Raw genomic sequence first — 18,150 nt, forward strand, 5'->3', positions numbered from 1 at the left:
GGTACGTATATCAAACATGCTGAGACCATGGAAGCTCTTTTCGCAAAGTGCAGCTTTCATTCCACAAATCAATTTTATCTTTCAACATGGGAACTGAAATCCCATATTTGATTTGGAGATGTATGTATACTGAGATGCATTTTTCATGTTTAGGAATGAAAAAACTAGGGACATAGGAATTGCCATCCTGGAACTGACTCATGTCATAGAATCCTAGAAGATTAGGATTGGAAGGGACCTCAGGAGGTCATCTGGTTCAACCCCTGCTCAAAGCAGGACCAACCCTGACTAAATCATCCCAGCCAGGGCTTTGTCACACTGCACCTTAAAAACTTCTAAGGATGGAGATTCTACCACCTCCCAACTCCCATTCCAGTGCTTCACCACCTTCCTAGTGAAAAGGTTTTCCTAATATTCAACCTAGACCTCCCCCACTGCAACTTGAGACCATTGCTCCTAGTTCTGTCATCTACTACCACTGAAAACAGCCTAGTTCTCTACCTTTCATGTAGTTAAAGGCTGCTGTCAAATCCACCCTCCTTCTTCTCTTCTGCAAACTAAACAAGCCTAGTTCCCTCAGCCTCTCCTCATAATTCATGTGCTCCAGCCTCCTAATCATTTTTGTTGCCCTCTGCTGGACTCTTCCCAATTTGTCCACATCCTTTCTGTAGTGGAGGACCCAAAACTGGATACAATACTCCAGATGTCGCCGCACCAGTGCCGAATAGTAAGGAATAATCATTTCCCTTGATCTGCTGGCAGTGCTCCTACTAATGCAGCCTAATAGGCCTTTAGCCTTCTTGGCTATAAGGGCACACTGACTCATATCCAGCAGCTTGTCCACTGTAACCCATAGGTCCTTTTCTGCAGAACTGCTGCCTAGTCAGTCCCCAGTCTGTAGCAGTACATGGGATTCTTCCATACTAAGTGCAGGACTCTGCTCTTATCCTTGTTGAACCTCATCAGATTTCTTTTGACTCAATCCTCTAATTTGTCTTGGTCACTCTGTATCCTATCCTTGCCTTTGAGCACATCTACCACTCTCCCCCATCTTAGTGTTATCTGCAAACTTGCTGAGGGTGCAATCTACCCCATCCTCCAGATCATTAATGAAGATGTTGAACAAAACAGACCCCAGCACCGACCCCTGGGACATTCCGCTTGTTACTGGCTGCCAACTAGACATCGAGCAGTTGATCACTACACATGGAGCCCGATGATCTAACCAGCTCTCTATCCATCTTATAGTCCATGCATCCAACTCATACATCTTTAACTTGCCAATAAGAATACTATGGGAGGCCATATCAAAAGCTTTGGTAAAGTCAAGGTATATCATGTCCACTGCTTTCACCACATCCACAGTCAATCAGGTTGGTCAGACATGAGTTGCCCTTAGTGAATCCATGCTGGCTGTTCCTGATCACTTTCCTCTTTTCGAAGTGCCTCAAAATGGATTCTTTGAGGACCTGCTCCATGATTTTTCCAGGGACTAAGGTGAGGCCGACTGGTCTGTGGTTACCCGGATCCTCCTCCTTCCTTTTTTTGAAGATGGGCACTATATTTGCCTTTTTCCAGTCATCACGAACCTCTCCCAATTGCCACGAGTTTTCAAAGATAATGGCCAGTGGCTCTACAATCACATGAGCCAACTCTCTCAGCACCCTTGGATGCATTGCATCTGGCCCCATAGACTTGTACATGTCCAGCCTTTCTAAATAGTCCTGAACCTGTTCTTTCAGCACTGAAGGCTGCTCACCTCCTCCCCATCCTGTGCTGCCCAATTCAGTAGTCAGGGAGCTGATCTTGTTTGTGAAGACAGAGGCAAAAAAATCATTGAGTACTTCAGTTTTTTCCCACATCATCTGTCACTAGGTTGCATCCCCTAGGCATAGTCTGTCTAGTCCAGTATCCTATCTGACAGCAGTCAGCATAATTTAACGTAAATGAAAAGATGTCCCACTAACACATTACCAAAATGAGGTTCTTTGAACGATTGTCCATGTGTATTTCACTTCTGGTGCATGTGTCCCCATATGCTTGATCAGAATCTTTGGTCAGCAGTGTCCATTGGGGCTACACGTGAACCCTGAGTGTCTTCGCGCCCTTTATTAAGGAGATAAAGAGCAGAGTGGGCCCCCACTCTCCAGTTTCTTCTTATGGGCCAGAGGGGTGTAAGAGAGCCCTGGCTGTGTCCGGATCGCTATGCATTTTGCAAATTTTTTAAATAGTATTTTAGATAATGTTAGGATTAGTAGTGTAGATGACATAAATGCCATTGGGTAATCTACAGGTATAGTTACTACTCTTCCCCACTCACCCGTGTTTTAGGAAACAGTCCTGATACTGACAAAAAATTTAGTCATGACTGAAACTAAGTCTTGAGGCTTTAAAATCTGTCCTTCTATAGAGCAGTTAGTCTTCTTAACAGTGCCACAGAAGATGTTTCTCTTGTCTTGAGGAGAGGCACATCTCCAATAAATGTTCCTTTGCAGGTCCTTTTGAAAAGGTTGCAGAAGGCTAGAGAGTCTCGCCTCAAACTTTTCCTTTTAGATCACTCTGTGTGGCCTGCCTTGGATCCAGCCAAGCAAGACTTCACTGGATTAGTTTGGTTCCAAAAGTGCTTTGATGAGCTCTAGCTTCCAGGCTCCATCTTCCAAGTCTGTCCCAGCTGCAGACTCTGGTAGGACTACTAAGTCCTCTAGTAAAGCTTCAGACAGAGTAGGAAGGAGCATCGCTCCTCTAGAAGGCATACCTTGGTAATGATCACTTCTGCACCATCATTACTATTGCCACGAACCCCCGTTCTGCTTCTCATAGCACAGTCTTTTTGGTACAATGATCATTCACAGTACCAGGGGATTTTTAGGTTTCTTCTGAGACAGAGTCACCATTGCTATCCTCTGCTGTAAATGTCTCTGCCACAGTGCAGTGTATTTCCATCACTGTGATGCCATGTACCTCTTTGGTACCAGTTAAGGTTCATTCTGTGGTATATCTTGGGACCCCAGTTTGAGTTGCCCCTGCCCTGGATGAAGATTGCTTTTCTCTTAATCTAACTCAAAAATAGTATGGAGACATCCTGTTCATGTGACCCTTATGGCTTAGATAGGGAGTTGAACACCTTACATATATTTTGTATATGTAGGGCTTACAGGAATAGGCAAGTCCCCTCTTCTTCTTCTTCCCCCCCCCCCCCCCCCCGCCCCCCCACCATGGTACCTGTCTCAATGGACCCCAGCCCCTTTCCCCTTTAATATATACTCCTGGGTCCCTTGTGGTTTGCAGCACATTAGACAACCTTCATCTGCACCCCCTTCCAGAATTAGGAGTCTCCTACACCTTATCAAGGAGCTTGGTTGTCTCAGGTTGCAGTTCAGCATGTCAAGAGGTCAGAGGAGAAGTATCTTCCCGAGCAAACCACGCCAACTGCTATCTCGTTATCTCTGGACAAAGCAGTGGTTCCTGCAACACCCTCTCAGCCAGAAGATTACAAAAGCTCCCAAGATTTGATCTGCTGTATAGTGGATTCACTTAAGACTCCTGTGCAGATGGTACTGAACAGTTCCTAAGCTACTAAATGTACTCCCATGCTTGGCATTACCAGTGAATGAAGCTTTTTTTGATGCCAGCAAAGAACATTTGGCAACATCGACATCAGTTGCACCAACCTCCAAAAAGGCAGCTAAGTGGTACCAGGGGCTGTCCCTGGCATTTCTGTACCCATAGTATACCTGGTTGTTTGCTTACCACAGCAACTAGAATTAATCAATTCCTTAACTTTGTCTCATTGGGCTTAAAAATCAACTGGGACAAGTATTCCTTGGGTATACAGAGAACAGACTTCATAGGGGCAGTATTAAACTCCATGACAGCCAGGGCCTTTCTACCTCAGAACATGTTGACATCATGGTAATCCTTATAAACTAATTGCAGACTCATGCATACGCTACTGTGTAAACTTGCCTAAGTTTGCTCAGTCACAAGGCTTTCTGCATACATCATGTACCATTTCAGACTTCACTTTTGTTGCATGGTGATATGTAGTATTGCATGTAGTGGCTGAAGTTGTATACCTTCCAAACAGAACCATATAGATATGATAGTGCTAGGTCCGTCATCACTGAATTGGTGGAAGGATCCTGATCAGGTGTGAAAAGAAGTACTGTTCTCCCTACCTCTTCCCATTGAGGCCTTTATTTACAGATGCCTCCCTCCTCAGAGGAAGCTCACCTGTACTACCTCCAGGCCTGTCAGGAAATTTGACTGTATACTTACTAGAGCTTAGGGCAATTTGTTGCGCCTGTACAGCATTTCTACCAGTGCTTCAAGGACTGACAATATGAATCGTAACTGTCAACTTGACAGGAGCCCAATTGTCTCACATATGCCAGGAGGATATTCGAGTTTCCCTTATAGTGCTGAACTTTCCAGGACTGCAAAGTGCTTTAGCACATCATATAAGCAGGCAATTCTAGATAGACTACAAGTGGGCAATCAAGAATTCCATGATTAAAAACATTTTGTGAAAGGAGTCAATCATTCATAGTTATTTGCTCAAAACTAATGGGAAAAAACATCTTTGTTTTTCAGGCTATGCTGCTATTAAATCAAATTTGCTTTTTTTAAATAGTCTTATTGTTACTCAGAACTTGATACAAATAAGAACTTATGCAGCAAACCAGGAAATCACTGTTTCCTCGGTTACAAAAACTGTTTATTAACTAATGTTGTTTCCCAAATGGTGGCTCCTAACCCACTAATGGGGTGTGGGAAGGTCTAGGAGGGTTGTTTGTGTGCGTCCCCCGCCCCACTTACTGCTCTCACTTCCCCTGAGTAGCCGGGGAGCAGCGTAGGGAGTGGGATCTGGGTGGCAGCAGCATGGCAAAAGCACCCTTCAGTGCACATACAGGCTGCTGACTGTCCAGCTGCTGGCTCTGGCCACTTCCTCCATGCTGCTGTTGCCTGGATCCCACTCTCACTTGGGCCTGGGCAGCTGGCAGCAGCATAGGAAGCAGGATCTGGGCTAGAGCCAATAAGCGTGGACAGTCAGCAGCCTGGTAGCGATCATGGGCCTGTTCATGGAGAGAGAGAGAGGGCGACTAGGGTTTCAGGAGGATGCTGGGCTGGGAGAGTGAGAGCAAGGGGTTAGAGGGTGCTGAGAAGGAGGCTTGTACTGAAAAGGGGAGAACAGAGGACTGAGAGCTGAGAAAGGAAAGAGGGAGAGGATTGCAGGGAGCTGAAGAAGGGATTGGGGGGATCAAGGGTGCAACAGACAAAAGGCAGTTGGTGGGTGCCTTAGTAAAATGTTTGGGAACCACTGATCTAATACATATTCTTACAGATGGAGTGGAAATTTTTATTTAACATCTTGTATGTGGGTGAGCTGCCATCTTTATAAATACTAATTAACAATACAGTTAAATGACATTTTTGCTAAAGATCAACTATGTGCAATATTAATTATTTCCTTTAATGTAAATGCTGTATATTTGCTTAAAAGTTTTAATCTTTCCAACCAAACTTTGCTTTGTTTATTTTGATACCACTGAGTTAAACTGTCAAGTACTTTTCTTAAACAAACTAGAAAAATAAATTTAAATGTTTCTCTGAATCACCTAAACATGTATTCATTTAATGTAGCTATTCAGATTCTGTTTTTCTGAATTTGTATGTGTTTCTGCATTTATTTTGATTTTGAGCTGTCGTCTTTGCAGGCTTCAAATGCAGAAGAACTTGCACCTCCAGAGTCCATTGCAGACCTTCCTCCACTTTCAGGCAGTTTAATGGCAATGATAATTAAATCAATAAATGTGGTCAGGTAAACTTTGTCTTTCAGTTTCCACAAGGTTTATTTAATGTGAAACCAGTAATGTTACCAAACAAACTTTTAATTCTTAAATTTAAATTTGTGTAATTAGCCAGTGAATACCTGATTACCTACTACATATGCACGTAATATCCCATAATCCTTTACTTTTTTGGTACATTGATTGTTAGTTTTTTGCTTTCTCTGTTGTCCTTGTGTTAGAATCACATGACTGTTCATTTTGATAATTTCTTTCCTCATAATCACACTTCAAAACATACGTCTTTCAGAAGGTATTTATAATCCTAGTCCTTCCTATACAGAATGGTTTGGATGAGGCCAAAGTCTCTACCAGAAACAACACCAATCATATAACCTAGAACTAACAACATACATGCCAATACTCAACTTTAAAATTCACACTGATGGCACTATACAAATAGCATAAATACATTATTTAGTGGTGAATATATATAGTGTTAAGTATGCCCTGAAAGAGAGGTTAGTATGCATTCTGCAGTTTTCCTGAATGCCTTTCCTGTAGGATGTAAAGTGGATGCTTGCTATGTATTCTAACGCTATTTTAGTGGAGTTTAGTTGAGCCGGCTGCAGTTTCAGCTGAATTTCAATTTTCATTTTAATAATCTTTTTAAAAATTGTTCACAACTTATTTTTCTTCAAGTGATTAACCACATATATTCCAGTTCTGCTGTATATGCACCCAGATCAGAATCTTTTTAAATAGCAGTGTCAGGGGCCATGCCTGTGCCCTGTACACCCTCCTGTGCTCCATAGCCTAAGGTCCAAAAGACAGGGCATCCACAACCATCCTTTTGTCTTGCAACCACAGGTGGTAAAAAGGAACTGAACACCACATCTCTGCCCACTGTATGATTTTGTTCTGACTAGTTTAGTTAGTTTTCCAATTATAATTAGTTTAATTAGAATATATAGTTTGAGTCTGTTGGCAAAAAAAGGAAAAGTCTTCAAGTCTGGGGTGCCTTGGTGCCAGATACCCCTGCACATGGTGGAATCAAAGCTTCTAGGATTCAAATCCTGTCTTTCCTGTGGGACAGCTCTTGACAGACATTCTAAGTGCCTCTTTTTCCCTCAGTGAAGCACGTATACCACATAAATGCTGAATATGCTCCTTTTTTAAAAGGACCCAAAAACAAAGGAATCTCGACTCAAGCTTTTTCTGAGAGAGATCTATGAGGGCATCATCCATTCCTGAGAGGGAGAAAGCAGCCAAATCGGACCAGACAGTCTCTGAGAGCACTCTGGTAAACCAAGGGTCTAGCTCAAGTTCCAGGACTCAATATTGAGAAAGGTGCCACTCTTTGACTATGGAGTCAGCCAGAGCTTCCTTACACTCCTCAAATCAATCCTCGGCAGAGAGAGGAAGGAAGGAGCATAACATCTATGGTATATGGAGACTTGGATCTCTCTCTCTCCAGCACACAGTAGATCTAAGTTTTAGAGGCAGTTTAAGTCCCACATTGGGTCCCACTGATGCCTCTGTAACTAAGGGCCACTAAATGACCTCTGCACCTCTTGAAGAAGCCACCCTCCTTTTAGACCTGTATCGATGAGCTGAAATTGAAGCACCTGGCCCCTAAGCACACATCCTGAAGCACTCAGAACCAAAACTTCATCAGAGCTTCCTGCATAAATACTAAAGAACCTGACACAAGCTTCTGAGCTCCCAGCCCTAGTACCAAATCTCTTGACACAGACATTGAAGTATCTTGTACCTTCCTCTGCAGTACCATTCATGATTCCAGACACATGAAACAGCCTCAGAACCAATGTTTGTTTCAAGGCAGCTTGACCACTTCTGAGCTGCCAGAGTCTCTGTTGCTGGCACCCACTAGGATATTGTTGTCCTGGAACAAAGTGCCCTATTTCCTCAGTGCCAGTAGAGGATGCTCCAGGACCCACGGAAGTACTGCTCCTATAGAGGAGTTATATTTCTTTTCTTCGTCCTACATCTGAAGTGACTGGGAAGGTGTCACCTATGTATTTGCCTCACTCACTGCCCTGTGAACTGAGCTATTTAGACGGGGAGTCCAGAGGACACTTCTACAAGAAAGGACATTTGAATTCTGGGGAGTGCATCCCAGCAGAAGGGCTCTATCCATTGATCTGATTTCTAGACCTAGGTCTCCTTCCTCCATAGACCCCAGGAAGGCCAACTGATCCAGCATACAAGGAGGCTGAATACCTTTGCAACTGTCCGATGCCTGGATCTTTGGTCATAGCTGCTGTCCAAGAGCGGTCTAATCAGCAGGGACTACCCAAGTGAACACCCTGGGACAAGGTTCCTAAAAAGCTTGACTTCTGACTGAAAGATATAGTCCTCAGCCATTTTCAGATGTGTGCATATTAAACTACCAACTACTCCTGGCTAAATACGACTTTTTCAGTGAACTGCCCAATTCAAAAGTTTCTGCAGGAGTATAGAAAGGAGCTTAAGTCCCTGCTGTTAGAGTGGCTTCTAGTTGCACAGACCTCCCTATAATTTGCCATTGACACCTCTGACACCACAATCATGCAAGTTGTTTGGTTGCAGCTCTCAGGGATACCAAAGGACATCTAAATGACCACCTTTAAGGGCTCTGGCCTCTTCATTAAGCATAATGATGAAGTCCTGCACATGTTAAAGGACTCGAGCCATTTTATGATCTGGGAGCCAGTATTGTGTCTTCCAGGAAGAAACAATACAGGCCTCAGAATGATCAGAAACAGAGGCAATCCCTCTAACACTATTACAGCCAGTAAAGATCCTCTGAGGAAGAGGCAAAGGTTCCAGAGGTGAGAACCCATACATTCTGCATTAGCAGGTTTGAAGGTGTGGTAAAGTCTGAGGTCTGCCCCCACTGCATTTTGGGAACTGTTTTGTTTTTTGGAAGGCCTGGAACTAGATAATCTAGGTCCAGTCAGTCCTGGAAATAGTGGACAAGGGATTACACCATCCAGTTCCAGTCCCTCGCTACCCTCTTCCCCTGTCTCTTTTCAGGGATTCCTTTCACAAGGTATTGCTAAGAAAAGAAATAGACTCTTCCCTTCTGCAACTGAGAGCATTGGAGCTACCTGTGGAGTTCCAGAACCAGGGAGTCTTTACTCATTTCCTAATCTCTTATTGAGATAATAAAATCTTTGGGGGCAGGAACTGTTTTTGTTCTACTTGTGTACAACTAGCACAATGGAGTCCTGGTCCATGACTGTGGCATCTGGGCACTATGATAAAACAAATACCTGAATGAGTTTTGGACTGTATTAAAAATTGCTGTACGTTAGTGTGTCTGGATCCATCTGATCCAAGCTACATTGATCAGGTCCCATTCAACCAGAGCTCAAGCAGCCTATGCTGTTTCTCTGAGGCATTCCAGTATCTGAGATTGGTAGAGCAGCTACGTAGAGTTTGTCACACCATCATCCACTTTGACTTCCACAGCAAAAGGAAGACAATTAAATGAGTTATAATTCCATTTTATTTTTGAGCCAGTATTTTTAACTTTTAAGGATTTTTTTTCTTTTCTGAATACAGTGAAAAATCTTTGGTTTTGTGTTACTGCTCCTCTTCTCATATGAATTATTTCACCTAAATTCCCTTTGCTCCTTTCCTATGCAGCCACCATTGTACGGAATACATTGCTTCCTCTGGAACTATCAGCAGTGAAGCTCCAGAGATCAACCAGTAAACAATTTCTATAAGAAATATGTTTGAGATTCTCACACTTAAATTGTATGTTTTGGTGTTTCATGGTTGATCCTAGATCATAGTTTCCCATCTGATAATTTGGAGAGCTACCATTGTTGGGGGGGGGGGAGTAGGACCAACTAAAAGTCCTGTTTCTTTTTAAAGGAACAAGTTTTCCACGTGTCTTTGCTTTTCTCCTAGGTCATTTTTAAATGAATTAATGGAATGCATTGTTGCTGAAGAAATTGAAGGAATTATTAGTTTTACAGCTGCTGCGTACATAGTTGTTATAATCAAAGGTCAGTCAAATTCATTTTGTCTCCAATGTAGGCTTATGTCAGTAGTAGATTTTATTCCAACTTAATTTTAAAATTTTACATTATATTTTTTCAGTTAGCTGTGGAATTTTAGAAGCAGTCACTTTACAGGAATACAGAATTCAAAAGAAAAAGGCAAAGTTGTAAGGGATTTTATTATATATTGGACCTGAAACTTTGTGAGGTCTTTTTTAAAAAAAAATCTTTATCTGCTAGGCTAACAGTCCTCCTCCATATCCTGTTTTATAGGAATATTATAGTATTTGCATAACATGAATTTACACACTTAACCTGGATAATGAAAATCTAAGTAAATATGTCACCAGTCTTTAACAAACAGTTAATTTGTTGTATAGACGCCATACAGGAATATGCAGACTTGTTTATTTTTTTTAATATTCTTTCAAATAGGTAAGCACAAAGCTTCACTTGTTAAGGATATTGCACGTGCCCTTCAAAGGAAGCTGATGACATGTAGGGAAGTTGCCATGGAAGAACCTAACAGCATTGAAAGGTAAATCTGCTGTAGAGAAAATGATGAAAAAATGATGCAAGACTCTTCACTTGTTTGGTGAAGAAGTTTAGTCCAGAAACTAAACTGAGGCTATGTCTTCACTGACGGCGGCGTCAGATTGACTTATCTGGATTGACTGAGCGGTCAGTGAAGACCCGCTCAGTCGATCCAGAAATCAATGTATTAAGACCACCTTCTCAAGTAGTGTAACGCTGCATCGACGGGAACGCGGTTCCCGTTGGTGCAGTGCAGTGAAGAAGGTGCACAGAAGTCGATGGGAGTTACACAAATTTTTTGCATAGTTTGTGTAACTCTGGTCAACTGCCATCGAATCTCTGAGGTAAGTGTAGACAAGCCCTAAGAAATTAAATTTCCTGGTTCAACTCCCCCTTTCTGATGGTAATACTCTTCACATGTTTTGGTCTTTAAATTTAAACTTTTACATCTTGTTGTATATACTGTAGAATCCACAATACTCCAGTCTACTTCCTAAAGTCCAATCTCACTAAGAACTGCAGAGAGAGAAGCAAGCATTCTTCGTTTCACAGCACTAGAGCTGAGGGTTTTCTCTGCATTTTTTGTATTCGCTAATATGGATCTCTCTAACTAAAAATGTATCTAGGGTCATGAAACAATTATTTTAGTGCCATACCACAGTCATTACTTTCTGCTTTTGATGTAATTTCAGCTTTATAGGAGGTCGGCTTTAGACTAAATTCCTTGGGACACATTTTTCAAATGTGAATGGCTAAATTGCACATTGTAATCATTGTCTGAAATCTGCAGAATTTAGACAATTGTCAAAAAAAATTTAACCTTCTCTGTTTTACAGGTTAGAGGTAAAAAATGCTAACTTTACAACCACTTACATTTAAACTTTACTGTATGGTCTGAAACAAAAGTTCATGGTTTCATTAACACTAAGAATATTTACTGCATTCAGATAGATTTTAGTCAGAATTGTGTGTAAATTAGTCCACAGCTCATTATATGGTTAGATAATGTACTAATTTATATATGCTAGCATCAACTATAATAAATTGACTCTTCTCAAAGTTTAATTTGTTGTTTTTTACATCTGTGTGTTATTTTAAAATCTCAACCGTTTGGGAATTAGTTTATACCAGATGGATGTAGCCTGAGACCTGACTAAATTTCCAAGGGATTTTGCATGCTGCCCCAGCCTTTTAATTTTGGGCATGGGACATCAGGAAAAATCTGTATGTGATAGCACAGTAAGAAATATGTAGAAGTTTTTATATTGGAGTACCTCAGGTGCTGTCCTTGAATCAGGAATTAGAGCAGTATACCAGAAGTAAAAGTTTTCCTAATTACTAGAATCTAGTCTTCTCTGTTCAGTTGAGTTAGCAGTTTCAGTTGAAGGTTAAAAATAAATATTATGGATTTTCCCATTGAACAAATGAGCTATGAAATATTAAATGATATGATATAATTTATAATATATATAAATATTCATCTTTGTTTAGTATAATTAGCATTTCAGTATATCGGCACCAAAGTTAAACCTATTTAATTTTTATGCTGAAACATTTAATGTTTCCCTCACATCATCACATGGATGTCTTTGCAAACCCTCCACTATCTTCTCGTTAATTGGTACTTCAGGGAATACTTGCAAATAGCTTCTCACTATTTGTGTAGAATTTTCTGCAGCAATACCCAAAATAGTAAAGGTAAAGAGCATTTAGTACAACTGACTTGTTTTTTCCTCTTTTGGGTGCCTTACAGTCATTCTGAGTTCTGTTATGGTTGGACATCCATTAGCTTAGGGCATGATGAGTCTCACAGTGAAAGGACATCACAGTTTAATGATCTAAAGGAAAACCAAACATTAAATAAAATACCTGAATTGTTCCTTGTATGTTTGCTCTTCGGGACACCAGGCACAAAACTTAAGTTAATGATTAGCATTGCTAATGTAGGGTGTTCTTAGAATCCTACAAATTGCTAACATCCCAAATATTGGGGAGATGATACATAGTAAATAAAGCTGACAATTTGTCACAAAATACAATTCAAGCATGAAGAAATCAAATCTACAAAGATAAATATTGCATTTGTTTGGAGAGAAGCCAAATGCCCTGACTATGATCTTCTGAGGACAGTTGAAGGCAGAGGGTGAGTGTGAGAAGTTTTGCAGGAGAGTGCAACTGCGGGGCAATATTGGATGGGGGATACAGGAAAGTGGAGATTAAATGGAGATAGATTAAAAGCTTGGGAATGACAATGATTTTTTTTTTTCTGAGATTGTGTAAGAATTCCAGAGCGGGCAGGGGTGGGAATGATGCTAAGGATAGTATATATGGGGCTGAAGTGATAGATGGGTGTCTGTTAGTACCAAGGATAATGCTGCAGGAAGATCAGCACTAGGGAAAACAATTACAGTACCTGAGGTGAGGAGGCAGAGGAGAATGCAGAAATTATGTGGATTGGCAGGGAATGGGGAAAATGAGTGGGGAAGACAACATAGGAGGAGGAGAGCAGAAAGGGAAATGAGGAAGGGACAAGATTGGACTTCAGAGATAAATGTATATGTGATAGTAAGACGGCAGATAGAAAAGGGCAGTAAATCATGTATTCAGAGAAGTAAATGAACAGTGATTTAAGTATGTAGAAGGTCAAATATTAGGAAACAGTAACAATACAGATTTAAATGGACACGCTAATTGTTCTTATACCTTTTTGAAAGTAGAGAACAAATTAGATCGTATTTAATGCAATACTTAAAGCTGGTCAAAAGGGAAAAATTCAGGCTTTTTTTTCCCCTTTCATTCAAATTGAAGACTTTTTTGTCAATTCCATCCCTACATATATTGTAATCTGTAATCATTCAAACAGGACTGTTCCTCTTAAATGTAATTCAGTAAATTAACTTCTTTAATTCCTTAAAGGAATAATGTGTAACTTTTCAAAGAAATAGGACAGTAGCTATTATTGAAAAGCAAATAGGCAAAGGTGTTTCTTTTCCACGTCTTATTCATCTGCTCACTGATTTCTCTGGTTTCAGAACCCTGTATGAATCATCTGTGAAAATTTTGGATGACATCTTGAATCCTTGACTGTACAATTGCCTTCAAGACATGAAAAATAGAAAGAAGAAAGATGTATTGTGTTTTATAAAGCCAAGCAGAATGTTACCATGAAAAATATATTTAATATTATAGTGAATTGTACCGTATTGGAATGTTTGTATTATGCTAGCTTATGCATTGTACATATATAATAGACAAGGTTATCAAGCAAATGAATAATTCTTCTTTGAGTGCTTGCTCATGTCCATTCCACTATAGGTGTGTGCACCCCTCTGTGCACGGTTCCTGGAACTTTTTTCCCCTTAGCAGATCCCGTAGGGCTGGCTCCAGTGCCCCCTGGAACCCCACGCAAGTGCTGCGTTATGTTAGGCACTGCCGGCCCTACGCCCCCTCAGTTCCTTCTTTCCGCCCGTGACGGTTGCTGGAACTAGCCTTGCTCTCAGCAAGTACAATTCTCCTTCTTTGACCTTGTTTGATATTCTAAGTAGTTTGGTTAGTTAAGTAGTTGTTAAATGTTGTTAAGTAGTTAGAGATAAGGCAAGTCCGTGTGACTTAGAGCAGCCGGGCTATGCCCCGGTCGCCAGGATTCAAGCCATGTGCCTCCTGCGGGAAGGCCTTCCCGCTCAGTGACCCCCATGACCGCTGCCTTAAGTGCTTGGGGAAGGCACACAGAAAAGACAAGTGCAAGATCTGCAAGGCTTTTAAACAGAGGACTCAGAAGGACCAAGAAATCCGGTTAAAGGCCCTACTGATGGAGGCAGTGTTCCACCTCAGCATCGAGCATGACCTCGGTGCAGAGTGCACCGCCGGCATCAACTTTGACTTGGCACCAAGCAACATCACCGACACCAAGGAGGAAGCAGCAGTGTGTGGAGCGCGGACAGTCCCCTGCACCGTCAGTACTGGCAGGGTCGAGTATGGAGATGCACCGGACCTGGCCCGTCGAGTCTTCTCTGGTGCCTGCATCTCCTGTCAGGGAGCCTCCCCTGACTCCTGGGAGTGGGAGAGTGCCCCTGCCGACACCATCGACACTGGAGGCTTTTCAGGTGGCAAGAGCCTTGTTGGCCTTGCCTAAGCCACCTCCATCCCCCCTCCGCTGAGGGAGAAGGAGCCGGTGTCACAGGGGAAACCCACATAGGGTCACCCTGAAGGGCAGTGGAGATCCCCGGTATGGGGAGGAAGATCTCCCGCCAGATGGCCACCAGGGCTAGAGCAGAGACTTTCCCCCAGCAGTCGCTCCAGGTCCGCGTCATCAAGCTGGCCTGCTTCGACGCAGGACGCGGAGTCTCCCTCTTTGATGTTCTCAAAGGACATCAGTTACTGGTAAGTAACCTTGTTTTTTAAAAAACAAATCAGTTTTACATTCCTTTCATATTTAAAACAATTGCGCAGAAACATCTTTTGAAATATGCAGAAATGTTTTGTATATACCTAGATAATATATTAGTAAAGATTTTTGGAATGGCTATGAGGAAGGGCTTGTAGATATGATCCAAGCATTTTGTGTGAAATAAAATCAATACCTTTTATAATTTTTAAAAAAAAAGAATTAATAAAATGATTGAACTATCTCTTTGAATGGCATTTTCTTCTATTCTTTAACATTGAATGTCATGGGTCTCCCTAAAAGGTAATGCATATGTACTTAAGGCAGAGATTCTATACATTGAGTATCACTTCTGCAAAGGGTGCATACCAATAAACAGTACATGATAGGTATATTGGAAGAATACTATAAATATTAAGTCTTTAACTTGAATCATGCAAAAATAGATAATTTTTGCATTTGTCTACTTTTTATAATGAGCAGAGTTACCTTTTTGTTTAGTAATGTGGTGGCAATTTCACTTTGTACTGTACTGTACCACTACTATGAAGGATGCTGCTGAAAGAACAAGAACACACATTGCTGATGCAGATATTACAGAAGTTATGCAAGCTGCTTCTTTCCGTGATTGCACATGTCCATCCACTGTAGGTGTGTGTGCATCTTGTGCAGAGTTGTCTGAGAACTTTTTCCCCCAGAGGTACCCGTTGGAGCAGCTTGAGTGCTTTTTCACTACATGCCACTGCATGCTACTATAAGAGGACAGCGCTGTCCCAACCTCTCTCAGTTCTTTCTTACCACCAGTGAGGGTTGTTAGAGCACTTCCAGTCTTGCTATCACAAGTTCCATTCTTTGTATATAATCGTTCTAATTTAGCAGTTACTTAGATATACTATATCGAGATATAGTATATCAGTGTATAGTTAATGTTTAGATCCTTTCCAAACCAAATTTACTTCATAGGATCAGGACTGGCAGTAGAGACACGCCTCTTTCCGGAGTTTGTTGTGCTTGTTGTATGCCAGACTGATTCTGAGCAGTGACCCACCCCAGCTGCCTAAAATTTTTGGGGGGAGTCTCACATCAGTGACAAGTATCACATTTATGGACAGTTTAAGCCTCCTTCAAAAGAAGTCTAGAGCAGTGAAATTTAAATCTCTCTTTATAGAGGCAGCACTTCGCCCTCTGTTGGAGCCATTGGGTTCAGAACATTCTCTGAGTGTGGCACTATCAGTACAGAGTGCACCTCCTGATTTATCTTCAGCACTGCCTTCTGTATCTCCAGTACCGAAGAAAAGAGACAGATCTGCCAAGGACACAGTACCTTGTCCAGCAAGACCTACTCCTGAGGAAATTCTGCACCAAAAAAATAAAAATTCTGCACACAATTTTAAGTCTGCAAATTTTATTTGTCAATAAATAGAGGTGGAGGCTCCACCATAGCAGGGAGCAGCACAGATCATTGGCTGCACAGAGGTGGGAGATCACTCTCTAACTCCCTCCTTCTCCTCCCCCTGCCCCAGGACACAGACTTGGCGGTAAGGCTACACCCAACCCTGACATAGTGCAAGGGCTGGGCCTACCCCAGAAACACCCTGGGGCCCTGCCTCTCCATGCCAGGTGCACCAGGTGTGGGCTGGTAGGCTCAGCCTGGTAGGATCTTAGTGTGGGGGAATCCAAATGTGGGGTGAGAGGGTTCTGTGTGGGGAAATCTGGATGCGCAAGGGCTTGAAGGGTTCCGGGTGAAGAGGGAAAGAGACTCAGCAGCGGGTCCAGTTGCTGGGGAATGGGGCTTGGTGGGATGGCGGTCTGGGTGCAGCTGGTTGGGGCTCAATAGGACAGAGTGGGGGTTTGAGTGGGATTCAATGGGGGGGTGGTCTGGATGCAGAAGTGGGGGTTTGGGTGCAGGGGGCTCAGTGGGATGGTGAGGTTTGGTGGTGGGGAGGGGGTCTTGGTATGGTAGGGTGTCTGGATGCACAGGAGTTGGGCAGACACAGGGTAGCAGCTCCCTGCACAGTGACCCCTCTCCCTGTGGTGAGGAGCAATGGGGGCAGGAAGCAAGGTGGGGGGTATGGAGATGGGATGTTCCTGGAGGTCGGGGGGGGGGGGGGGGTCTGCTGCGGTTGCTTCTTGCAGTGGAAGAGGAAGTCCTGTCTGCCCCCAGCCTGGACTAGCAGTTGAGCCCGGCAGAGGGTAGGAGCCACCAGCTGCTCCAGGTGCCTGAAATGATGTGCCCATGCTGCTGGAGAGGGGATGTGACTGCTCTTGTGGCTTCCCTGTCAAAGTCATTTTTCTGTGGGGAAGCAAAGATCTGCGGGAGATATTAATTCTGCGCATGCGTAGTGGTGCAGAATTCCCCCAGGAGTAGACCTTTGATATTGAGGCCAGCTAAAAGCAAGAAATCTGGAAGGGCCTCTGAGGGGAAGCATTCCCTAGAGCGCTCATCTGCTACAAAGGGGAGTTAATTGACTCTGGAACCTCTGCCAGGTCCATCGAGACCAAATCCTTAAGTTTCTATATGTGAGACCCAAGACTTAATTTGGTTACCAAAGACGCCGGAAGCATATGCGCCACCAGTGAATTACTTTAACCTCCCAGTCCCAGTGTCCCCAGTGGTGCAGAAATGGTTTCAGTTGGTACTGGCAACTGTAATCCCTACGTGAGCACCGCAAGAACATGAAGTACTGATGCCACTTCCAATTGTGTAAGAGGTGAGAACGTTCCAAGTGCAAGCCGCCATTAATATCCTTATTACCATCTTCTCCGTGTTTGGCTTATCTACCTCCTGTTCACACAGGTTCTGCTCCATCATTACCACAGGACTCAATCATCTTTGTCTGATTTGGAAGTGGGGTCTTTTATGTGCCGTACTTGATGGGAAGCTTACCCTGCATCAGAGCTGTGGAGTCCATAGATGTCACAGCAGGCACATCGCAAGGGGCAATAGCCTGCACAATTATGGGGCACTCCATCACCATGTCAGTGGCCGTTCTGGACACTGAGATGTCCCCCTGGCTAGGATCTCTCTTCACCCATCTGAGTTGACTTCCTCAGGAGTGCACTAAGATCATCAGCACTGCAGACAACATTCTCTGATGTCCAGTACTAGAATCAGTACTAAGTGACTGAAAACTGATCAGACAGCTACTCCACCACAAGAGGCAGACCAACCATTACCTCAGCATCTTGGTGCATTTTCTTCCTCATCACCAAATTAGGCAATAGAGATGGTGAGCAATTCTCAACACCAGAGGATTACAAGGCTCACCGAGAACTGCTTAAAAGGGTGGCCTCAGTTTTAGACAGTTTAGAAGAGGTAGCAGTGTCCATTAGACCTGCTCATGCGCAGTTTCTCCTCATGCTGTGACACAAGACTAGTCAGTGTTCATGAGCTAACTCCCCTCAGTTCCTTCTCAACCACCCCGGC

The 18,150-nt window shown here is 42.8% G+C and overlaps 1 protein-coding gene across 1 annotated transcript in view; it reads left to right on the plus strand.

Moving 5' to 3' along the window:
* The window catches only part of NCAPG2 (non-SMC condensin II complex subunit G2), a 93,580-nt gene extending 80,048 nt beyond the window's left edge, over positions 1-13,532 (plus strand). The window contains exons 25-28 of the mRNA XM_067542798.1: positions 5,718-5,821; positions 9,714-9,811; positions 10,241-10,343; positions 13,372-13,532. Of these exons, the coding sequence (XP_067398899.1) occupies positions 5,718-5,821; positions 9,714-9,811; positions 10,241-10,343; positions 13,372-13,423 (357 nt within the window). The 3' untranslated portion in view covers positions 13,424-13,532. The remainder of the gene's footprint in view (positions 1-5,717; positions 5,822-9,713; positions 9,812-10,240; positions 10,344-13,371) is intronic.
* The last annotated feature ends 4,618 nt before the right edge of the window (positions 13,533-18,150 follow it).

This window comes from Emydura macquarii, unplaced genomic scaffold, assembly GCF_026122565.2.
Source record: "Emydura macquarii macquarii isolate MOO-44397 ecotype Brisbane River unplaced genomic scaffold, CSIRO-AGI_Emac_v2 contig_719, whole genome shotgun sequence".
Lineage (NCBI taxonomy): Eukaryota > Metazoa > Chordata > Testudines > Chelidae > Emydura > Emydura macquarii.